This window comes from Drosophila innubila, chromosome 4, assembly GCF_004354385.1.
Source record: "Drosophila innubila isolate TH190305 chromosome 4, UK_Dinn_1.0, whole genome shotgun sequence".
NCBI lineage: Eukaryota > Metazoa > Arthropoda > Insecta > Diptera > Drosophilidae > Drosophila > Drosophila innubila.
Genome location: NC_047625.1, coordinates 1,468,559 through 1,494,746, shown reverse-complemented (window position 1 = coordinate 1,494,746; position 26,188 = coordinate 1,468,559). Strand labels below are relative to the sequence as shown.

Genomic DNA, 26,188 nt, shown 5'->3' with positions numbered 1-26,188 from the left:
ATCACTGCGGACGGCAGTTCGCGTTAGTGACGAAAGCAGCACGAAGGGTGCGAAAGGCGACTAACTATATATACAGCTAAGTTGGAAAATTTGCTACGACTGTCCGATCAGATCGAGTTATATACCGATCGACAGGTTTAGTTCTAACTTACAAAATGGCGTACTAAAACTTTTTCTAACCAACCTGGGTCATGAGATACGGGGTGTAAGTGGGAGGAAAAATTTTGATAATTGCAGCTTATGGGGCCGTTGGGGCTTTTTGGTAAAATTTTTTATTTTTTAAATTCTACTTAAAAATACGCGTCGATTGATACCTCAATCACCCAAATCCGATAACTGGTTCAAAAGATAAATAAATTTGAAAATTTTAGTGGACTTCTCAAAATGAAATGAAAAGTCAGTTTGTTTGTCTGTTTGTCTGTTTGTCTGTTTGCATCAAAGCGCTAAAGAAGCTTAAATGTAATGATGGGGATTGATTCCTTTTCAAAAATCTAGAAATGTTTGTTCTACGACTTTTCAATTTCCGCTAGTTTAGCGGGAAAACGCTATCCCGCCAAAATTGAAACCTCAACAGTTTCCAAACCATAGAAGCTACAGATATGTTCTATATATCATTAGAAAGGTGTGTTTGAGGGCTTTTAGGCGTACCTTTAAACTTTTTTCTAAAGTACTCAGGTAACATTTTACAGGTGAAATAAAGTTTTTTAGCTTACATTTTGGCGATTTCTGACAAAACGGCTCTAACGATTGTTAAATTTTAATATGTTGTAATACGTACAATTTCGCGTTTTGGTATATGAAACATAAATTTTGGTTGAGGGTTCGGAAGATATTACCTGTTAAGTGAATAAATACATTTTCTATCGGTCGAAAATCACGTTTTAGTACGAAAAACTTTTTGGTTTTATGAGATATCTCAACCAAATGATACAATATGCATTTAACTTGGTTTTATATATTCTGACCAAAGTTGGTTCAAATCGGACCACTATATCATATAGCTGTCATAGGACCGATCGGGTCAAAATTAGGTTTTAGTATGAAAAACTTTTTTGTTTAATAAGAAATCTTAACCAAACTAATACAATATGCATTTAACTTGGTTTTATATATCCTGACCAAAGTTGGTTCAAATCGGACCACTATATCATATAGCTGTCATAGGACCGATCGGTCCAATATTAAGTCTTAGTATGAAAAACTTTTTTGTTTTACTAGATATCGTAACCAAACTAATAGAATATGCATTTATTTAAGACTTATATATCCTGAACAAAGTTGGTTCTAATCGGAACCACTATATCATATAGCTGTCATAGGACCGATCGAGTGAAATCCAAGTCTTAGTATGAAAAACTTTTTTTTTCATAGTAAGTACAGGTCTCCGACAGTATAGTATGCTCGGCTGTAGCAACGCGAGCAAAGCGAGCAGGGGCAGGGCCCCTAGTTTTCTTTATAATTAAAAAAAATTTTTTTAAATATGAAATACGTTCAACAACTAAATTTTTATATTTTACTATTTGCCTGCATTAATGATAAAGTTACAATGTCAAAAGCAAAAGCAATTGCAAAATTTCTGATATCCCACAAAAAACCTCTAAACGAGGTAAAGTCTAGTGACGAAAGCAATTTCTAGACCCAAAATTTCTGATATCAATTTTGTGACGAACAAAATTCAGTTTAATCTAAAATTTTAAATAAAAATATAAATTAATATAAAAAACGAAAATTGGCATTCGGCACTGCGCAAAAGTTATTTTATGTGTACAAAGAAGATCACCCTTTTACTCACAGTGCACAATGCCAATTTTCGTTTTTTTATATTAATTTATATTTTTATTTAAATTTTTAGATTAAACTGAATTTGTTCGTCCAAAATGAATATCAAAATTTTGTCTAAAGCTTTCAAATCCTAGACTTTTACCTCGTTAAATTTTAATGAGATATTCTCTCATTTTATTCATTTCATTTCATTCTCTTTACTTTTACACTCTCTCGCAACTCTGTCAAATATCAACCAATTTTAATAAGTAATGCCTTTTTTAAACATTATTTGACTTCAAAATAGAAGCAACATCTTAATTAAAAAATTAAATTCTGGAATACTTCAATCTCATTACATCTAAATTGATGCTACATTTAAATTATTTTTTAATGAGGACTATTAGTCATATATTTTTTTTTCTTTGAAAATTTTTTTGGACAACTTTGAAGTCGCATGACTTTGTCAAATCTGAATCAATTTGAATAATTAATGTGTTTTAAACAATATTTGACTACTTAGTTTTATGCTGCATCTAAAATATTTAAATTTTTCTAAAATTACCCATTGTTAATTTGTTTCCCTTTGGTCAACTTTGAACTCTCATAGCTCTGTCAAATCTCAATAAATTTTTATAAACGATGTCTTTTAGACATTTGAATTCAAAATTTATGCTGCATTTAAATTTTTTTATTATTCATTTAATTTTATTTGTTTAATCACTGAAAAAAGAAAAATTGTACTTAATCTTACATACAACATACAATTTAACTTAAGAAAACTATATTGATATGATAATTTACATACATTTCAAATAATTGATTAATTTTAACAATTATTATTTGTATGAATGATATGATGTTTTTGCAGAAACTCATCTGGACGAGTCTGTCTACTATGATGCATGCTTGGCTACTGTTAAAACTCCAATATCGAATAGGGTAGGGCTGCGGGTGATACACGCAAGGTGCAGGTCAACCAAATTGATAAGGAGCCCATTAACTGTGATGACATAATAGAATCGGCAAAAGCTAAACTAGTCAGCTCTTCGACAACAAGTTTAATCAAAACTGCAGCAATTACCAATTGTAGTCCACTTATGAGCCAGCAAAAGAGACACCAGGAACTCCCATAGGATCAGCTCTGCAGCATTAATTCCGTTGAAGGATCAAGGTCAAGCTAAATGGCAATATCAATATCAATGGCAGTGGCAGTGGCAGCCAGGTAACTTCTACCACTAATCGAGATGGAATATCAAATATAGCTGCTGCTTCTGCTGCTGCTGCTGCATCTCTCCTGCTCCTGGATGCGATATATCACATCATTGTCAACGCCTAAGTAAGATTCCTGTACTAACATCAAATTTGCGTCAGTCAAAATGTGCTTCTTGGGCGGGTGTCGTCACTACCAACAATGTACCAGCACCTGGGTCAATTGGAGCACATGATCTTCAGAATTCACCCAACAGAGACACAGACACAGAAACAGACATCCATTCTGGTTAAATGATAGTCCTCTCTCCATTATGTTACTGGTTTACAAAATATTCCTAATATTACGGATTTAACACCAGGTTTGTTCTGTTCATGCATGCTTGTAGTTCCTAAGCGATCATTTCATTGATCGCACAACAACAATTAACAATTTTAGAAAATCTCCCATCGAATAGGGAAACAGGGAATAGGGGCGCTTCAAGATCGTATGAAATTAAGGGAATTTTACAGGAGTTGTAATTAATTGGTTTATAAGTGAAATCATTATTTAAGACTTGGTTTAATTTAATAAAAATAATAATAATTTCCCAATGGTTCTCTTTTATACTTTAAGGCAATCAAATTTTTAAACAAAAAACTGCAACACAAAGAATCGAACTTAAGAGCTTCATTTAAATATGATAAATTCTTGTGACTTTTAACAGGGACCATGTGATTACAATCTGTTATTTAAAAAAGCTAAGATACAAATTATTTATTTTATATTATTTAAAATATTATTTTATATAATTAAATAAGCAAATAATAATAATAAATAATAATTATTATATTTAAATTTTATCTTCAAATTAAACCATATTTTCAATTATTATTTTAAATATTAAAAGTAAGTTCATTTTACATTTTAACTATGGTAACATGTGATGTGTTAAGTTATTGAATATTTTTGAATATATTTTTTATTAATTTTGAATATTTTTACATTCAATTTTTTTGTGTTTTAAAGTTATTCTAATTTGTTATACAAACAATTAATTATTATTTTATTTATTATTTTAAAAAATTGAAAATGAGAGTTATTTTTATGATATTTAAATTAAAATTAAACATGATTTATTAATATTTCAAACTTTAATTGAAAAGTGATGATTAGCTTAAATAATTCAAATAAATATTTTATGCGATCCTGCTTTAGTCAAAGTCATATTTTTGTTGTTTTGCCTTGCTTTTTATATTTAAATTATTGGGTTTACTGTGAATTTTCCTTTGTGAAAGCAATTACATTCCAAATCCTTGAAGCTAAGTTTGCATCCTTGAACCGCACATTTTCTCTAGTTATGTATTCCTAAGCCAATTTAATTAATTTCAATTATTTCACACGATTTCCATACTACTACAATTTCTTCATAAATAATGTGTATATTTTTGAATATTAAATGTAGGATTACGACGCCGTCGAGAGTCTTCTGAAGGAATATGTAACAGATCCGACGCAATTAAATCTAAGATTTCAACGTCCACGGTGTCGGGCTTCCAGCAGGTATGAGACAGAATTAAATAGTATATTCAATTAATATTAATTTACAGTTACAAATTACAGTTCTCGCGGCGTTCCAACATCAATGCTGGGCAATTTTGATGATCAGTCAACTGATAACAGTGAAGATAAGGCTGGCAAGGGATTAGGTGAAGACATTATTACGGGATTTGGGTCAGTTTCATATAAAGCCGAACCATCAGCTGCAGCATGGAATCAAAATACAATGAGACTCCATTTCGAAATGATATTTCGCCACCGCCGGTGATCCCAAAATTGAGAATAGTGCACGATTACGTCGATACAGACATAATATAGAATAATTTAAAAAAAAAAAAAAACAAAAAAAAAAGCAGCTTATAAATTTAAAAGCAATAGTCTCATGTCAGTAATGAATCGAATAGTCATAGAAATAAATACATAAATGGAATTAACCCGTATCCACGAGAATATACACATAGATATTCAATTGATTTGGAATTATATGAAACGGGGCTTCTATAGAATCTGAACATAAATATATAAAAATGGAAAAGTTCATGATCCTGCAACTTAGCCAGTACTGGTGTCTTAACTAAAAAGTAAATTTAGACTACGTGTATGCTTAGAATTTGATTATGAAATGAATATGCTGAAGAAGCTCTTAGCTATACACGTACATATTCATGCGATATCTACTGCATAGATATTATAAATTATTGTATATTTATAAAATCCACAAAAACACCAGCAATACAAAGTTATAGTTAGTTAATTTTAAAAGTGATACAAAGCTTTATGACATGACTGTATCAATCGTTTCATTTCATTTCCATTTCAAGATTCGCTTTCTACAAAACCTTTATTCGAATATTGAGTTACCCCAAAACCACTTATGTAACTTGTGTCAATAATTTAATTATATAATTTATAACATTAGTGTGAATAAACTGGATTAGCAATGCACTCTTATTCGTATTCGTAATCAAAAAGTATTCAATGAATAAATGTTGCATTCATCCCAACGTTATCAACTTAAAATGATAATATTTAAATAAATACTGTGGTACGAATACGTAAGAGACTAGTATATTTAAATACAAATAATAAAAATGGTTTTTCTCTGGAAAATAAGTTAACGGAAGATTTCATTTCAAATGTAGGTTCTTATCGATAGACTTCAATACAATTTAAATGAAATAACCACACATATGGGTTATTGTAAATATTCGAATATTGCAAATTATAATTAGAAGAAATAAAACCTTAATAAAGAGTAAAGTTAATTTTACCCACAAATGTAGCTACTTGTTCTCCAATTGTTATCTGTCACCAGTGAAATTCTATGGCAATAAAACTCTTCAATGGAATCTCAACGCAAACTTTATTGAGACTACTTGACTGCAAGATTTATTTTAATTTATTTTCCATTTCAATTGTCACCAAATCTGAGCTCTAGCTCTTAAAATTCTTCGTGATCTAAGAAAGATGAAAAGACTATTTAATCAACAAAATATTATGGAAAAATGTAGCTTTAGTCTTGACATGTGTCGTATTTTTTAATTTTGGACCAAAGTGTACACTGTACAGTCATCATATTGATAATACCCTCAATAAAACCTATATTATCGATGTATGTGGTTGAATGTGTAGCAAGGCTTGCGAATATCCGGGTTCTTCTTGGCAAAAGACACAGATTGGGATTCTCCAAAGGCAATTTCATTTTGTTTTGCAAATTTGCGTACATCAATTTCTGCAGCACTCTCTCAAAAAGAAGTTAAAAAAACAATAATTATTCTTCTACAAAATATACAAATAATAATGCTTACTTTTATTTTGTTGACTTCAGCGCAGCATTATAATTTTTGTCTCGCCAGTTTCGATTATTCCTTTTATGCTATTAACTTGCCTTTGGATATTTCTTATTATTAACTCATTTGAATCTTCAAAAGTTATTTTAGGTGTAGGTGATGTACTTGGTGGGCACATTTCTCCAAAAGTTGATAGTAGGCATAAAGATGTTTTACGTATCTAAAGATATAAATCAAAAAATTAAATTAAATATTTATCCAAATATAATGATGAAAAAAGGTGTTACACTTACTTTACTTTTCAAACTCAAATCAAGATGAATTCTCGATGTTTTCCTAATCAAATCACGTGAAGTACTAAAATTAGTGGGTCCCAAAATTCCACTCTCTGATAAAATTGTTCAGCTTTATCAATGCTTCCTCTTTGAACATTCGATTCCTTTATCGACTGATCAAGGTCAATTTTGGTATGTAATTGATTCGGTACCCGATGGTACAATGTGTTTCTTTCGGCTTCAGTTCCTGCCGATTTGCACGAGTAAAATAAAATTGATAGCAGGATGCGAGAAAGATCTTAACTCTCTTCGAGTTGTAGTTGGCGTCTTGAGAGCATATCGTTGGAATTTATCGCAATTTCCATCTGATTTAGAGCAATGAGAATCTTGAGAATTTTGTGAATAAATATTCCTTTTGTGATTTTATTTGAATGCAAGTATTGTGGACACAAACATTTAGCTCATTCAATTTCAAATTATCCACTTTGCCAGGAACGAGTTCACAGTTACAGTGATCAACAAAATAGCTTCCGCAGGATGACGATTTCCTTTTAATTTCTCCATTATTATTTCCATCCGTAATTGTTTAATTAAAAAAAAATAAAATTCGAAAATCGTGCAAGTAGTTAGGATCTGAAAAAGTACATTATAAGTTGAGTTTATAAACAAATGCAGTTAATAAACAAAATTAGCTTTTAAATGATTGCAATTAAAGTATTGAAAGTTTTTTTTGATAAAACTAAAAATACTCAGGACAGGAAAAATCCAGTTCAACTACATATAAAACAAAAACTGTGGCAAAATTAGAAGGATACAAATTGGCATTTTTCCGAAAAGCTTCACTTTTAGAATATCTTAAAATAGTGTTTCCAAATGAACTAATCGAAATTTCACATTTAAAGAAAACAAAGCTCAAACAAAATGACTGTCCAACAATTTTTTTTGTTATGAATAATAAAAAAATATACTTGGGTGTTCCAGAAACGAGAGTACAAAATTTTAAATACAGAAAAATTTCATATTTACATCTTGTCTAGTCTTCATGTGGGAGTCTTGAATAAAATGTTTAAATGATAAACAAAATAAAACTTCATCAAAGATACAAAACAATGCAATAAACATATACATATGTATATGTCTGTGTGTTCATATAAATAATTTGTTAAGCCTTACAGTTTTATTTGAATCTATTAGCAGGTACGCGTGGTGTAAGCTGCTAATTTTTTATTATTTTTTATATTCAAGTTGAACTCCAAATTAGCAATGTACACCTAATAATAAGAAGAAGCAAAACCAAAAGTATATTCATATTTAGAATATTAGAATAAAAGTAGACCAACAATTTCTGCTATTTTTTTCTGCCGTTTTTTTTATATGGAGATCGTTTTTGGTCTACTCGATACTGAATTAAAGAAAATAATGCACACAGTTCATTATTAAAAGAAAACATTGAGAAATTGTTTATTTTTTAATTACATTACAGTAACTGAAGAAAAAATGTATATTAAATTGGACTTAACATTAAAAATAAAAATAAAAAATCAATATTAAGAATATTCTTTGTCCAGAAAATTACTTGACAGACTGTATTTAGATACTGTTTGCTACATTGCATTTTAACATCTCAAGTAAATTAAATATGAATAAGTATTTAAAGGTGTTTTATTAGATCAACTGCTCGATGGGAAAGTTTTGGTTTTAACCCGTTGTTATGAAAGATGAACACAGTATGTCAAGTAATTCTTTTGACAAAGAAAAATATCCATGGATTTGAAATGCCAAAAATATAAGCACGATTTTGTGCTATTTTACTCACTTTCTATACAAAAAAAAGAGACTAGCAGAAAATTAACTCTGTTAGAATTGTGTTCCTTGTCAATCAATTACTTAATATATTGTACATAAATACGCGTATAATAATTTGTCTAAACTATTTGAATTGTTTTCCTTGTCAAACCAATTACTTAACATACTGTACATAAACATATAACAATTACGTGTATAACAATTTAGTCTAAAATACAATTAGTACAAACCTTATTACAGAATCACATTGTGTGTATTTGGAGTCATGACTTCACTCGTAAATATTATACTTTCACTCATAATATGTTTTGCAAAAGCCGTGCAACTTACATATTTATTTTTAGTATCTTTAATTCAATTTGTATGTCTGTAGTAATAAATACTTATCAGTTACTTTTGTTGATAAGCATTTTTTCAATTTGCTTTATTAAGTAGCATAGCCAAATGTGAGACGCATACTAAGAGAAAGACAACAAAGATGAGACGTTCTCCGATAAACTGAAACTAAATAAACAATGCACGTAATATAGCTATGTTTACAATTGACAATTGTTGTGGCCTCCAACTTCGAACATTTTATGCCGGAACATTTGTACATTCGCTCTGAATAAGTTCAAATGAACGGTTTATTAAAATGAGTAAATGAACCAGAACATTCGTACATTCGTTCCGAACAAGTTTAAATGAATGCTGCATTAAAATAAACAAATTCACTTGCTCAGCAAGCTGAACTAAAAATAGTTGCACTTCAATTATCGTTAAAGTTTCTTCTGACATTATTTTTTTATTGTTGTTTATTGATATGTTAAATATATATTAAAATACACAACTTACTAACATTAATTTTCCAAAATATTTTCTTTTCTCTATTTGGCTAAAGCAAATGCAAAATGTATCGATGGTCGTTAGCATTGACAACTATCGATAGATTGTGCTAGCGCAGCGATAGTGCGATTTTCGATACATTGTTGTTCAGTCTCAGAAATAGCCACAAATGTAAAAGAAAACATATGCAATTAAAACTTCAAAGTCGTCAATAATGGCTGAAATATATTCTTCGGAAATATTACGCGTTGTTATAGCTCAAATAGCTCAAACTATTGGATATAGCAATACTCAAAGTGCGCCTTTGGAATTGCTAGAAGACATTTTGCTGAGGTTTATACAGGAATTGGCTCGCGATCTTCACAGTCAAGCCGAACACGGTAAATACTTATATTTATATATACATACGTACATGTGTGTTGTTATTTACAAATGTACATCATGTTCACATATACATATGTATAATATTTACATATGTTCTTACTTTATACATGTCTACAGTTTTGGTTTGACTTTCCGATATTTACAGTCAACGATGTCAGTTTTTTTGTCAATTATAAAATGCACATTTAATCAAGGGGCTCCGCTCCTGCTAGCATCTCGCAGTAAGGTCCGGCTACAGTCGAATTTATCAGTAAAAATTAGATTGGGGACTCACTTGGTTTATTTTTTAAAATCTTTTAAATTTTTATACAAAATTATATTTTGCATGGTTGTATTGTGCAATTTGTCACTACTTGGTCCGTTTACCAATACTAATTTTGTAAGCGAATTTGGGTAAGTTACCCAATTTTGACGCGCCCGATTTATAGCCGTTTTCCAACACTATATATAACGGAATCGTGCAGAAAGCTTTAATTTTGATAAAATGTCGTGCACAGGTTGTGATGTTAGTGCGAGAGAGTTTCTTAGACTCAGTAAAAGTGTGTTGTTAGACTTCTTGCGGAGTCACAACGTATTCGCGCGACTTTTTTAAAAAGTTTTTTGCTTACGGCCTACATTTTCATTTCCTCATGGGAAGATGATGATGACGATACCTAAGACGCCACCCTAGGAAGATGATGATGACGCAGAAGTTGCAGATGCCTAAAGCCACAGGCTTCGACCACCAAGGATCAGTTTAAAGTTACGGCAACATTTAAACACCAGTACGAAGTAGTGTTGGTCGTTTTGGCCTGTACAATGCTCAGTCAGTTAATGCGGACAAATTACATATTAATCGAATAAAGTTGCATTAATTTTAGCTTGTCAAAACAATTGCTTGACTAACTGTATGTTTGTATCTGATATTACCACAAACAGCAAATCGCGTTGAGCCCAATCTAAAGGATGTTCAGCTGAGCCTGAAGAATCTAAGCACGGATGTCCACGAATTACTCAACTATATTGGAAATGTTGAGCCAGTTCCCTTCGTCAGAGAAGTTCCCGAATATCCAGTGAAGAGAAACTCGAATTTGAATTTCCTTAAACCCGGCAGTGCCGAAACTCTAACGCGACCAGTTCACATCTTCGAATACCTGCCACCAATTCTACCCACAGACACGGATGCGGCCAACTCGACTGCCAGAGGCGCTAACCAATCGGATCTGAGCAACGATCAGGTTCCATCTGGCTTGAGGCTGCTCATAATACTTATGGTCATAAGAGTGAAGATGTAATGACCGATTACGGCGACAGCATAAAACCCTTGTCATTGAGCACAACGTCCAGAGATCACGTCGCCGATCCCGATGGACATGCGGTACGGGAAATCAGTAGCGTTGTCATGACAACTGGAGGATTCATCTCGCCGGCTATAGAGGGAAAACTGCCTGAAGCTTTCGTACCAGATATTATTGGTAAGCGATTCTTGAAACTGTAGTTGCAAACAATAGTTATCATGATTGATTTAAGCAATTCCCCATACGAATTTCGAAAAATACGTGTATTACAAATAATAAATATATAAATTAAGGCTGCAAACCTCCAAAAAAAATTTTAAAGGTTCGGTTCGGCGGTTCGAACCATAGAGCAAGACATTGGTTCGGTTTGCGAATTGGTTTATTTACCCCCTGAACCCAAGGTTTGGGTTCGAACCTTGGTTCAATTTTATACATTTAAAACTAAATAAATTTTTTTTAAAAGAAATCAAATTTTGATGATAATTTAAATTTATTTGAATATTTAAATATGACTTTATTCAATCTAAAGTCTCAAATAAATGCGTAATATTAGAAAACCATATAATTTATGTAATTAGTTTTTGTACGAACCGAACCTTATATTTTAGAAAGCGGTTCGGTTTAGGTTCGGGTTCACAAAGTAAATAATTTCAAGGGTTCGGTTTATGATCCGGTTCAGGCTACTTAAAAACCCGAACCCAACCGGTTTTACGGTTTCAAAACCGGTTTGCAGCCTTGATATAAATAATTAAATTAAATATTATGTACAAAAAATTATACGAAAATTTGATAGTAAAAATTGGGAAACAAAAGTAGAAAACATTAAATTCGGAAATCAAAATTCTCATTTCTGTTAGGAAATAAATATTTAAATAAAATATTGGGATGATAAATATAAAGAAATACCAAAATTTATATATTTCTTTGCTCGATTTCCTAATTTAAGATTCCTTTTCTTTTCTTTCCTATCTTGGTTTTCTAAAATATAATTCTTAGTTTTGTTTTCTTTGTTTTTTTAATTCCTTAAAAATATTCCGAACTCGTTTGAAGTACCGATTTAAGCAACATATTTGATTTAATCATTTCTTGAGCTGTAATAAATGAAAATAAATATTCGCAGAAAAATGGAAAGGACTCGATGCACCGCCTGCATCACCGCCACCTGCAATACCGGAACCCGAGATCCCATTGCCCACTGAAGCGTTCTTAGTGGACTCACCAAATGCAGCAACAAGAGTATCTTTGTCTTTGGAGACCAAGACACGGACAAGCGAGCAACGTTCATTTAATGAAATATCCACCTCAAGTTTTAAGAATGAGATGAATAATGTTTTGGAAGCAAGTAGTCCAGTTGGGACACTCTAGCCAAAGTAAACCTACAAGAAGAGTAAAAGAAGCATTTAATTGGTGGATTTCAAAGTGAACATAGCACGGATCTGAATGCTAGTAAAGCTCAAGAGAAAGCACACCGCAAAGCACTGAGAATGTTCCAAAAAATGTCAAAAAATCAGGCAGATAGCGACGGCAGCAGTAAGGGAAGCAACAACATGTTGAATCTTAAGAAATCCATGAAGAATCTAAATCGCGGAATGTTGTCGTCATTGCCGGACAAGTCAACGGAGCGGGCGCAACTCGAGAAACTGATTAAAAAGCAAACAAAGCAGCGACAAAAGCAACTAAAGAGTCAAAACAACAGCAGCAACAGCAGAGTCAGTTGCAAACGATGACCAAGTCCACTGGTGCTGAAGGATTTGCTGCATTTGGTCTCACTCAAACCATTCCATTGGCTCCCATTGGTTCAATGACAAATGTCCTTCAACCAGTTGCAGTTCCCGTTGCGACTCCATTAGTTGGAGTAGCTAATAATTATACATTTGGCAGTCCGTCTCTTGTTCCATCAACGATTATCGAAAAGAAAGAGAAATTCTCGCCAGATGTAAAGGCAACGCCAAATGAGTCCTTCTTGGACGAGATCAAACTAGCCAGCGAACCGGACCGCAATAAATTGAATATTTTCAAAAAACTGTCAAAGCCAAAGGCAACAACGACGACAACGCCGACGTCGACGTCTAAGGTCCCATCACCAATGGGACAACTGAATATTGCGACAAATTTGTTTGGAAATGCTTCGCCATTGATAAGCCTACCATCTGGGACAACAATAACGCCAGCTCCAGCCTTGAATGCCGTCGATAATGTATCAGTATCTGTACACAAAATGAATCAAATGCCATCAAGTATATCGATGACACCAGCATTTGAAGATAATGATCAAACAATCAATCAATCGTCAGCTAACCAAATGTTAACTGATCTTCAAAGGCCGAAGAAACGTGGTCGTAAACCAGGCGGCAAGAATTCTGTCCGATCGACTGAGATGACACCAAAGAAGGTCAAACCTAATAAAATAAATCCAGGTCTCGTCTCGTCATATCCACCGAATTTAACACTTGTTCATCCATTTCCCGTCTTACCATCAGTGCCTACAGAACCGTTAAACTTGAGTCACGTCGATCAACTCAAAGGCGAGCCATTTAATCCCTTGTCAAGCTCTATGAACTTTGGTGCGGCTATCTGTGGTGGTGATGTTGGATCCCACAATGAGATAATTTCTGGTGGTGTTGCCCCACAGCAACAACAATTGAAATGTAAACGAGTCAAGGAAAAGAAAGAACGAAAAAGGCTAAAACCAAATATAATCAATTCGAACCCTGACGGTAATCAACTTACAGATAATGCACTAGATCTGAACATTAGTAAAAAGTTTCCTTTTATGGATTCAGATAAGACTCAGATCTCACAGACAAAGCTATCACTCATTAATGAATCTACTGGACCTTCTGATCGAAATTTCAATCAAATCTCACCATCATCAAAATCGCCTGGTATCGGTATGAAACGAATGCCAGATTCATCACCGCCCATAATTGGTGTTGGTGTTCATGGTTATATGGGTGGCTTGGGAGGACTTCCTCTATTGCCTTTTCCCCCACGGCCGGGCCTTATACCATCGGCACTCTTCTCGCCAACAAGCCTTGCCAACTTTGGCAAAAAACATATAAGTCCAAACAAGATGATGCCTCATCCATTCATATCCTTACCGAACCCAGGACAATCTTCAACCATTGGATATAGACCAACATTTGAATCGTCAGGGAAAACAGGTAAGAACGATACCATAAATATTTATTTATTAATTTATTTTATGTCAACTAAATACAGTTGACCTAGGTAATTTTAAATTTTAAACAAAGGTATTAAAATGCCTTTACATTAATAATTTTAATAAAATCATAACATTTTATAAATGAAAAAAAAATTAAAACCAAAATTGTAATAAATAAACATACCAAAATAAATCGCAGATCCCACTCTTTAAACCTGACAAAAGAATTCAAATGTTGGGTTATCATTTTACCGTCATTTAAGTTGTACTTTCGACAAATCTGAAGAATTTCAGTGTTCCTATATATATTTTGTAAGTCGCAAAAATCGACTGTCAAATATATATTTATAATTTCCAGAATTTAAAATATGCTTTATTTAATTAAAAAATAGATTTAAAATTTTTTTTCTGCATTTATATTCAATTTTAAAATTTATTTAATTTAATAAGTTTGACATTTTGTCAACTCCCAACAATTTGTTGACATTAAAAGCAAGGAATCAAACCGAACCAAATATCGGTTCCAATACAAATTTGGATACAAACGGAATAGGTGTCACACATCTCTTTTGGCAACTAGTTGTTAATATAGTTAAGAAGCAATTACTTCAGGCCCATAATACATGCAACCGAATCTAGTTGAGAAACGACTAGTTGCAGGCCCAGGACAAGCCTTTGTTAAATGGACGACTTCAATACATGGGTTTGGACTACATAGGTAACCAGTTGTTCATCCTTCCCAACTAGTTTTGTACTAGTAAAAAAACTGTTCGTTTACACTGCAGGGACTATTTCGGTAAAAGGTATAATTTCGGATTTGTCCTTTCGGTTCAGTATTCAGTAAACGGTACTTTCCCCACTGTCCATTTTTTCTTTTCGTATTTTCACTTTTAAAAATTTGAAATTTGAAAATATATTTTTTCATATACAGCCCATTTGTTCATACTTTCCCCTTGATCCTTATTAAAAAATGTTAAATTGTCATAACTTTTCCAACACTTAACCGATTTTCACTTACCTTAATTGATTCTGCTTCAAAATTTTCTTGAACAAGAATATATTTCGGTTACGTTTCCGGTTTCAGTACCACTTTTTATTATTACTCCATGCTTGAAAGTGTTGTTTGCTTGGTTACTGGATCACCGACAATGACTTTTAGGTTGCTTTTGCGCTTTTAGATATTTGTAGAACACACCTGTTTATCTCTAATTTGAAATATAAAATCAAAAAATTAAATTTAAAATAATTTAATTATTTTATTTTATTTATTTATAGAAAATAAATCAAGTGGACTCTCCGTGCAACCTCTGCCCGAATCTCACTTGGAGCGAAGCTATTGCAATGTGGCACCTTTGGTGCTGATTCGATGAAATTGACATCTTTACAAATGGAAGGAGTAAGTCGCTCAAGTCGACGGATCAGCAGGATCTGGTGAAAGTGGTGAACTCAAGGGAAAGGACAACAGTTACTCTTCGGTCTTATCGAAATATTTGCCCAACATTCAGGGAGCTGGCGTTGGATTATTGGGGTTATCATCGGTTGATGCATCGGTTGTGCAAAGTCAGGAATCAACCAGCAGCAAAACAACAGTAAAACAGACGAAGACCACAGCTGGTACTGGAAATCTTGGTGATCCAATTGAAGTCTCAGATGATTCAAACGAAGATGAATCCAATACAGTAGGAATAATTAAAAAGGAGCACAACCAATTGGTGGACGGAATCTTGCAACACCAGAAATCAAGCATAATTCAACCAATGAACCTGCAGCAACAATTCGAAAGCTTACATCCCTATTCGATGATCACTAACAACTCTTCACCATCGCCGAAAAAGATAACAAAGGGTGTGCAACCGATTAAAATTAACCAACTTGAAAGCAATACATCGTCATCAGCATCTCACCCAGCAACATCGTCATCATTTAATATAAATTTCATGGGAAATGATAAATTTAGCTTGGCCGGTGGCGCTGATCTAATACCCTTATCATGTGTCGACAGTGGCTTGGCATACTCCTCAAAAACAGTGCCTGTCACAAGTTTGGCGGCAGGTGCAACATCGGAATCCTCGGCTCCGGCTGCCAAGACAGATGCTGAACACAATTTTCTATCGAATTTCGTTGGGTCAGCTAATTATGATGATATTACGATAACACCAACGAAAACTTTAAATGACCTTAAACTCCACAAACTGCACAAAAAATCGAAGAAACTAAAGGAGGGAAAAATCAAAAAGAAAAAAGACAAAAAGGACAAAACAAAGAGTAAAGAAAAGCATGATGAAAAGAATTGGCTCAAAATAGATAAACCCAAAGGTCTGGATAAAAAGCAGAAAAAGGAAAAGAAAAAGGATAAACTGGTAAGCCAATTTAAATTTAATATACATTTATTGTTGAAAATTGTCTGATCTCTGAGGTCGAGGATCTGATCTGATCTAAAATTAAGAAACTGTGTAGTAGTCAACTGCCAAATCTCAACCAATTTTAATGATTAATATATTTTTAAACATTATTTGACTTATAAATTGATGCTGCATTTAAATTGTTTTTATTTAAGAATATTTAATTTTTTCCTTTGAACTCTCAAATCATTGTCAAATCTTAACCAATTTTTAGAGGTTAGCCTTTTTAAACACTATTTGAAATTTAAATTGATTCTGCACTTAAATTAATTTTTATTAAGAAATGTTTGAAAATAATAATAGTTTCAAACTATCCTAATATTACCCATTTTTTTTTTTCAAATTTTCCTTTTGTCAGATTTCAACTCATAATTATGTCAAATCCCAACCTTAGTCCTTAGTCTTTTTAAACACGATTTGAATTCTAAAATGCTGCATTAAAATTATTTTTAATTAAGTGCCATTTGAATTGTTCCTAATTACCAATTTTTCAGTAACATACTGTAACATATTGTCATAAAATTGATTTATTTAGGTAAATTAATCATTTAATCTCGCAAATTCGTTAACAGGTACCGCCAGATGTGTCACAACTGTCGAAAGATAATATCGAGAGCAGTGTGCAACATACTAAAGATATCGCTCCAAGCTCAGGACTCGGTCCCGTTGCAGTAACAGTTACAGATACGTTTCAGACATCAGCTCCATCAGAAACAACATCAGGAGCAGCAGCAGCAGCGGGAACATTAGCAGCATTGGCTCACCATTTACCCTCTCCCAAATTAGATTTGTCACCCAACCAGGTGCCAAAACTAACACTTAAGTTAGGTGGAAAGTCAACTCCCATTCCTCCCAACTCACCAATCGGAGGCGATAATGATGCATTAATAACAACAACGGCAACAGCTTTGACTCCAACACAGACAAAGAGGGAACAGTCGCCGGAATTGGCTCGATTCTCGCCGCTTGTCACCGGACCGCCAAAACCCAAACAATGTAGGAACTCGACATATATTGAGATGGGTATCGATATTTATCTTATTTATTATTACTAAAATCAATCGACAAAAACTTAATTTAGATCAATAATATAAAATGAAAAAAAAAATTATTTACAATAACTTTTATTTAAAATATCTTTTTCTGTATCAGTACATTTCCTTTAAACTCTCCAATTTTTCAATTTTTTATATGTTATTAATTTTTTGTCAATGGCTTTAGTCGACGCTTAAGTACAATATCGATATCGTCCCTAATCTAAATACTTAGTAAACATTTCTATTAATTTGTCCTTTAAGGCGAAACACAAACTCTAGGTTCTATGGCTGCATCTGTTTCAGCATTGATTTCAGCACCTTCTATCGTACAGGCAATGCCAAATTTGCTATCGAATGCCCATGCCACAGGAGGATCAGGATCAGGATCAGGTGCAGCTTCAAACAGCTGGATGACAGCAGCTGGAGCTGGAGCTGGAGCTACAGGTGCTTCTTCATCTTCGTCTGCTTCCGCAACACTGTCAGCGAGTTCAGTTTTATTGCCCCAACAATTGCTGCAGGCATCACAGCCTATTCCCAAAATGCCACTGACGTCCTTGTCTACATCAACCAATCCGAGTCAGCAATCAGTATCACCCATGAAAACAGAAGGATCTTCAGTATTGCCCCAAAGTGCGGAATCAAATCGACCATCATCATATGTTGATGCCGAGGGCTATCGAATTTGGATTTGCCCAGCATGTGGTAAAGTTGACGACGGTTCCCCAATGATTGGATGCGATGGCTGTGATGCTTGGTACCATTGGTAAGTTCTCCCCTATTGAATATCAATTAATTGAATTACATATTGATCGAGTAACATGTAATACATGTATTATAGGATATGCATACTTGTTGCACCGAACGATAATGAGGATTGGTTTTGTCGCGTCTGTATAACAAAGAAAAAAGTTCACGGATCCGAAAAGAAAAAGAAACGCAACAAAAAGAAATAATTTAACAATTTATGTATATTAATTAATATATATTAATATATGACATTAAGCTGTATATCTTTTTTGAAGTTTGAGCACAATACAAATAAAAATTAATATACCACTAATAAAGCGCACATTTTAGATGCAAGAAGAGGTATATAACTAAACAAGTTTCATTTTCAACCAGGAAACGAACGTCATGATTGTAAAATACAGTATACAGATCCTCGGAATCAAAATTTACCTTTTAGGGCCTAAGTGATCAGATCACTAACCTCACCATCACTTTGGCTTGGACCCATGTAAAAAATATACAACTTTGGATAATAGTATTATTTTCAGAAGATTGTGTATATTACGAAATTGAATAAGTAACACATTAATTGTGGTAAGGTATATTGAGATTTAAATATAGGATATTTTGTTCGTTAATATTCTTTTTTGATAAACGCTCCCAAGGCAAATGAACATTGAATATATTAAGCATCAATTTTAAATAGTGCTGCCTGAAAGTGTAATTTTTTGTTGATTTCCAGATTTCAAACGATGTATATAATTATATAAATACCTGAAAATCTACTAAACACAGTAATACAATAATAATAAGAGCTTAAAATCAATGGTTGGTAAAAAAAATATAATAAAATGATTTAATACATATTAATTAACAAAACCTATTTTTATTGTGCGTTGCTAAAATAATTAATATTGAGATGAATTAATTAATTTCCAATCCATTTATACGAAGGCCTTATTGTTTTTTTTTTTATAAAAAATTACATTTTAGATTTGTTTATCGTGACTTTTTACCAAAAAAAAAAAACAACATCTTATTCTTAGTAAGTTTACAATGAAAAGTTAATAAAGAACTTAAAGATATAGTCAAAGATTCGGCATTGTACATATATCAGTCATATTCTGGAAATCGCTGATGGGCGTATACAGGTTTATTTTATCAACAAAAATATTTGTAATAAATTGAAAATAAATTTTGAATACCAATTGCATTATTATAATAATAATAATAATAATAAAAATAATAACAAGCAATTAACAGCAAATTTAATTTTAATAAAAGCATTAACATAATAACAATATACATAATAAAATTACATTACATTTTTTATAAATCCCGGAGAAACTATTAAATGAAATGGCTTAATTCCCACGTAATTACATTACAAATGAGATGATATAATTTTTTCTAACAAAACAATTTATTTGAATAAATACAATGAAAAGTTTGTTTTAAAGCAATGTTTCATGATGCCTGGCACGATACATTTGTAGCTTATTGCCAAACATAAGTACATGTAAGAACTTAAGACAAATATAGATTTATGAAGCCAGAAAATATGAAATCCCTACTAGGACCGAATAGAAAGGAAATAGAGTGTAAAAATTCAGCTTAATTTGCTTTTAAACTATCTAGGGTCGATGGACGTGGCATTAATACACCCGAGATTAATTAAATTTTATATTGCATTACAAGTAAGTATTATAGCGTACAATTGAAAAGCAATAATTCGAGGAAATATTTATGATCTGTGTGTGTGTGTGTGTGTGCATGTATTGGACGAACTTAGTTCGTTTGGCCACGGAAACTACAATTTGGCGAGATTCTTTGGTGATTTGTAACGTCGATATGCGGGCTCGATTGTTGCGCTATTTCATCCAAAACCGTTGGGGAGCTGGAGCTGGAGATCAATGGCGTCACATTAGCTGCTATATCGGAGGATGCAGCGATTGCTGTAGTCTCCGCTGTAGTCTCAATAGAAGAGCTTCGATCGTTACCATTACCGGTTGCAGTACTGGCAGATATATTAACAGCGGATCCAGTTCCATCAACAACGTTAGCACTGCTGTTACTACTCAGCGCCATTCTCTGCATTTGTCGGATCACTGTCGCGGCGTAATATGCTTGCTATACAAATTAAAAGCAATAATATATTAATAATTGTCTCAGTTAAGTTGTGTGAAAGTTTCAGCCTCCTAGGTCTTATGGTTTGGGCTGTGAAATGATCAGTGAGTCAGTCAGGACAAAGAAACATACCTTCCATCGGGACTTGGCAAAGTTTTTCTTCAGCTGCTCCGAAACAGTTCCGTGAATGTTCTTACTGCTTGCCTCATTACCAGATATCCTAAATAAAAAATGTATAATTAAACTATCGTAAGTTGAAACTCCCTTAATCCGTCGTTAACACTCACCACGGATGACTTAATGCCTGCTTACATGTGTAGCGCTTTTCAACAGTAACACACATTAGATTCCTTATGAAATGCTTGGCCGATTCACTAATTTCATCCCAATACGGCGAATCGAATTCAAATTCACCTTAAAAAAAGTGAAAATTCCCAATTACTATACATTCAGCCATAATACAGATCAATCTAATTGATTACTTTTCAGCTTACAATTAAATCATAAATAAAAAATATGTAAAAAATTATGTATTATTTGATTTATGGAGCTTGATTTCATGAATCCTACCTTTAAGAATTTGTGCAAATAAATTGGCGTCGTTTTCATCGTAGAATGGAGGATAGCCACAGAGAAGTATGTAGGATATCACGCCTATACTCCAGACATCAACAGCCTTACCATATGGCTTTTGGGCTAGCACTTCTGGTGCAACATATCCGGGAGTACCACAAGCAGTTGCCATTATACCGGAATCTTCCATTTTTGATAGACCAAAATCGCTGATCATGATTTTGCTATCATCGTCTGGACTATAGTACAATAGATTTTCGGGCTAAGACAAAAGGATTTTCAATTGAAAATATTTATAAATGTTACACTTCTATATATGTATGTAAAGATAAGCTATATAATTACCTTAAGATCCCTATGAACAACGCCCTGTTCGTGCATATAGTCTACAGCCTCTAAGATTTGCCTTATTAGGTGGGATGCATCCTTTTCGGTATACGAACCCTTCTCCACAATCCGATCAAATAATTCTCCACCGGTGACTCTATTTAAAGATATTCAGTTAATTCGATTGATAGTTAAATGCTTCATAAATACCTACAATTCCATAACCAGATACACTTTTGCCTTATCCTCGTACGTTTCAAGAAGTTGCACAATGTTAGGATGAGTTAGTCTGTAAATAAAATTAGAAGAATATCGCATTAATTTGTCGCTTACAATATTAAAAAAAAACCAGTTAATTTAGACTGTTTTGCTATATGAATTGGTATGTATATATAAATTGATGGATTAAAGATTAAGGGATCACACAATCATTCAAATTTCTCTCAAACTATATATATTGGTATGTATATATAATAGTTGATGGGTTAAAGATTAAGGGGTCACACAATCATTCAAATTTCTCTCTAACTATATATATTGGTCGTATTGCCAATAGATGGATGATTATCAAAGCCGACTGACTAATTTCAAATATACTTAAGGTCTCCAAGGCGATATAGAAGGGGATCGGGGGTCACAACTCACCGCGTTCCATTCGGACTGTTGCCATCGAAATGATTTGCACTGAACCTACATAGAAAGAAAGCAAATTAAACGAAGAAAGTTTTAAAAATTAAACAATAACCAATAAACAATAAGAAACAATCAGATATTTGCTCTCTCTTTAGCCAAAATACAAATTACAAATTATATGTGAAATTACTATTACATTTGAGATACTCTTATCTAAATAGATTAATCGAAAATTCAATGGTTCATGATCTGGAGCTGTGCACAGGGCTTTTACTGTTACAGTATCAACTACTTATCATGCACACATAATTCTATTGCTTGAAATAATTAAAATAGCATGAATTAAATAAAAAAATATACAATTGGTATATCAAAATAAAGAAAAGGAAGATCAATCAGGTTTAAAGAGCCTACCTAAATAATTCATTATAAAACGGCATTTTAGTGCGACTCAACCCCGAGACACAAATACTCATATGGATAAAGCAATTCTATAAATACTTAAGATAACGATCTTAATAACAATCACCTGGGATAAGGACCAGGGATAATAAGTGCTAGGATGATAATAATGGATAATACGGATATGAAATAAAGCCATTAGACCACGCACACACACACAGACACATACATATATACAGTATGTACTCATGTATATATATTATAAGTACATACATACATATTAAGTTTAGACGATATGGTGATAATTAAGACCAGACGTTTCTTAGTGGAGGAGGCACGATAATAAACACAAGAATTGCGATTAAACACATTTTCATATTTGTTGTAAATAAAAATAATAGCTTGTATCTTGTACATTTGTACGTGTATATAGGATAAACGGATCTCACCTTCTCAGCACTCGTATCTCGTTCTCCAAAGATTCTTCTTTACCCTTTAGAGCCTTCTTATCGATTATTTTAACTGCAAAATGATCTCCTGGCGTATCTTTACTTTCAGCCAAACGCACCTCGGAAAATGCTCCCCTGTTTACGAGTTTTCAAATTAAATTAAATTTCAATTTTATATTAAATTTACTCACGTTCCCAACAGTCCATGAAGATTGTATTTCTCTTCAATTGAGACCTGTTTGCTCATCTCCTTTGAATCCTTTGATTTGGCCTTTTTGCCAGAATCCTTTTTGCCAAACAGCGGCATTACTTTAAATTTGATTCAGATTTTTGAAAAGATTTAACATCTAAATTGCTGCAAAAAGATAAAAGAATTTTTTTTTTTTTCGTTAATTATAAAGGTCGGCAGGAAAAACAACAGAACTAACTAATTCAACAGCACTCGAATAATTAAATTGTTTTGTTTCAAATATTTTCACACTACATTTGAATGTGAGCAAAACCGCATCACTTTTGTTTTTTTTTTTTCAAGTTACTTGTTTTTAACATAACAACTAAGAGCGCTGATCGACTGTTAAATGCCCAGTACCCGAATTCTATTACAAAAATAATGTAATTGACGAAAAAAATAAAAATAAGTACTAAAAAAATGTACACAACTCGATTTCAGCTGAAATATAACATAACTATGTGCTTATTATTATTTCAGTTTATTAACCTAACGAAAGTACATTTTTAGAAAACTTTCGAGAAAAAAAGCACACATTCTTATTTTTAAAAATACTCTTGTTATTCCAATTTTCCCATTGTCACAAACCCATAAACCTGTACGACTATTAAGTACTGGGCTAAAAATGCTTGTGTGTACACTGTACAGCATAAACACAAAATTTATTATAAACAAAAAAGCATAACTATATAAGTGGACCGAAGATTATGTACACTTTCAGGTTGCTTTCATCTAAGGCATGTATAAAATTAAATTATTCGATATTTATTATTATTATTATTATTGTTGGTTTTGTTATTTAATAAAATGTGAATCATATATGTTCTTTTAAAAACTAAGAATCAAAAACAAGAGAAATAATAATCAGGCCAGTTCCGCTTTTTACTTCCTATTTTATCGGATTAAAAAAAAAATGTAATTATTCACGTTGCATTTGGGATAAACATTTTATAATTATTTTTTTTATTACTTTATTAGACTTAAATTCATCAACAAAAGTGAATTCAATGCGCTAAATATTTCCAGATTGAAATAAGAACAGGCTAAAGGCCTATTTCGAGTAGACCAGAAACCGTCCTGGTAGGTAAAAATTCCATATACAAACTTCGGTGCCGAAAAGTGAAGAAGAAGAATTTGACAACTATTCCATAGAAAACTTTCCGCCGGCTGAAATTTCTGGGCTACTCGAAATAGGCATTAAAGATTTTCACTTCCGACAAATCTTGCCGAAAGTGAAAACCGGCACTAAAATTATTCAGAGTACAAAAAATATTTAAATTCGAATTCATCAATTGTTTTACTTTCTCAATACATGTTTCCTAGTTTGGCGATTATTTGATTCTATTCTTGTAGGAAATTAGCCAGATTTTAGAAAAACCATTGAAATCAATACAAATTCAATTAAATAATTATGGTACCCTCTGCAAAGATATGAGAAGAGACTGTAATTACAATTCGGCAGCCGCACCTTGTGATCTTTTTCACCAAATCAGCAGATCCAGATTGTGTTCAACTAAATGGGAATAGCTAAAATCTCACCTGAAAATCGAACCATTTAATTACAAACACTATTTGAAAGCCTTGAACTTTGATTTACCCGAATGTTGCCACTAATCCATTAGTACAACCATTAATTTTTATGAATATACTATAAAATACACAACTTTATTGCATTACATCTTGATAAGATACATATTCTAATACTTTAAGATCTATGCCAAAATTTAACTCACACTTTAGATGGTGATTTTAGAAAATTCAAAATGATATCGAAAATTTAACAATAGTTGGATTGTTTTTTAATGCTGCTTGAATAATTTGTGTACATTTTAAATTATAAAATATGAAATACGCAATCAAATAAAATTATTAGATACCCTGGAATCATTAAGGTTGTATTAGATGATAATAATATTGTCAATTGTTCAGTTTCATGTACTCATTGTCAATCTTTTTCGAATCCGCATTCTAATCATTATTGCGAGAAATTCGACTTTAATTTGATTAATATATTTACATACATATATTTTTAATAAATAAATAAGCAAAAGGTTATTTCGCAACTGATTAGAATATTAAAATTATTTAACATATACACAACTTTTATATAGTCAAATGCGAGTACATACAGTTAGTCAGGTAATTGTTTTGGCATGTTTTTAATTTTAAAAAATAGTTCAGCCAAATGGATGTCATTTAAATATTTATATATTATAATAATAAATAGAAATAATTCAGAATAGATGATGTTAATATTTGAAAAAAAAAATATATCGACTTACTACGTATTTTGTTGTATTTGTTTTATATTATATACAGTGTGTCCAATATTTGTTTTGACCAAGTGGAAAATGCACATGCTTTGTTATTATTATTATTATTTGGAATATAATATTAAAATAAAATAGAAACTAAGAACACATGTTGTCATTTTTGTCAAAACAATCACCTAACTAACTGTATGCAAGTCTAATCCATACACTTGACACCAGGCTTTTATTATTAAAATGTGTTTTTAGTTTCGTCGAAACAATTACTTGACTTACTGTAGGTAGTTTCGTCAAAACAATTACTTGACTTACTGTAGGTATATGTGTATTAGTTTTAGTATATATGTACATTTATATGTATGTAATGTATTTATGGCCTTTATTACGTATTTATGTATGTTTGTATGTACATGTATATATGTATTTACAAATAAAATATGTTCAGATTGTGGTCCAAGTAAATGTTAAAGCGGTAAATAGCATGCGTGCTTCTGCGTTCAAATATAGATCCATAGATACATTTGTACACTCATACATACATATATACATACATATTTATGTACATTTGCATTCGTATGCAATCAAAAATATCAATATGTATGTATGTAACGAATGTATGTAACGTCAATATATAAATAGGTAAAGACTATATAAGTGATTATCAATATTTATGGAACTAATATCTGATCAATATATATACACACAATACGTATAAAATTATTAAATATTTTCAAGCTTATTTTTATTGATATGTGTACAAATTACTTACAAAAAATCACGACTTAAACTATTATTTGCAATTCCAGTGGTCGCTATACATTGGCAAAGCTTTGGAATTTCAGAAAAAGCTGTTTGATGCCTGGATTTCTAAACTGTAGTTTATAAACGAACCAAACGATTCACATTGATAATGTAATGTAAATTATATTGATTTTTCAAGCCCGGGTAGCACATTTGCTGCATTTGTCACTTAA

General features: G+C 32.2%; 2 protein-coding genes across 4 annotated transcripts in view; one reads left to right on the top strand and one right to left on the bottom strand.

The window, feature by feature from the left end:
* Positions 1-26,172, bottom strand: part of LOC117779439 (calcium/calmodulin-dependent protein kinase type 1) — a 26,633-nt gene extending 461 nt beyond the window's left edge. The window contains exons 1-10 of one of the 3 annotated variants that reach the window (XM_034627133.1): positions 25,984-26,172; positions 22,907-23,070; positions 22,716-22,850; positions 21,877-21,921; positions 21,446-21,520; positions 21,250-21,388; positions 20,902-21,166; positions 20,619-20,745; positions 20,464-20,551; positions 19,975-20,334 (exon numbers count right to left, since the gene is read on the bottom strand). In XM_034627133.1, the coding sequence (XP_034483024.1) occupies positions 19,993-20,334; positions 20,464-20,551; positions 20,619-20,745; positions 20,902-21,166; positions 21,250-21,388; positions 21,446-21,520; positions 21,877-21,921; positions 22,716-22,850; positions 22,907-23,022 (1,332 nt within the window). In that variant the 5' untranslated portion in view covers positions 23,023-23,070; positions 25,984-26,172 and the 3' untranslated portion in view covers positions 19,975-19,992. Of the gene's footprint in view, positions 1-19,608; positions 20,335-20,463; positions 20,552-20,618; positions 20,746-20,901; positions 21,167-21,249; positions 21,389-21,445; positions 21,521-21,876; positions 21,922-22,715; positions 22,851-22,906; positions 23,071-25,983 lie in introns of those variants that run through there. The other 2 variants (XM_034619494.1, XM_034633681.1) reach the window with 2 other exon arrangements.
* On the top strand, positions 9,360-18,242 carry LOC117784537. Its single transcript, XM_034622328.1, is given in 11 exon segments — positions 9,360-9,589; positions 10,512-10,855; positions 10,858-11,047; positions 11,991-12,226; positions 12,257-12,269; positions 12,272-12,556; positions 12,559-13,518; positions 13,603-14,034; positions 15,459-16,396; positions 17,011-17,139; positions 17,808-18,242. Coding segments are annotated over 11 exon segments (4,128 nt in total). The 5' UTR covers positions 9,360-9,423.
* Positions 26,173-26,188: the final 16 nt, after the last annotated feature.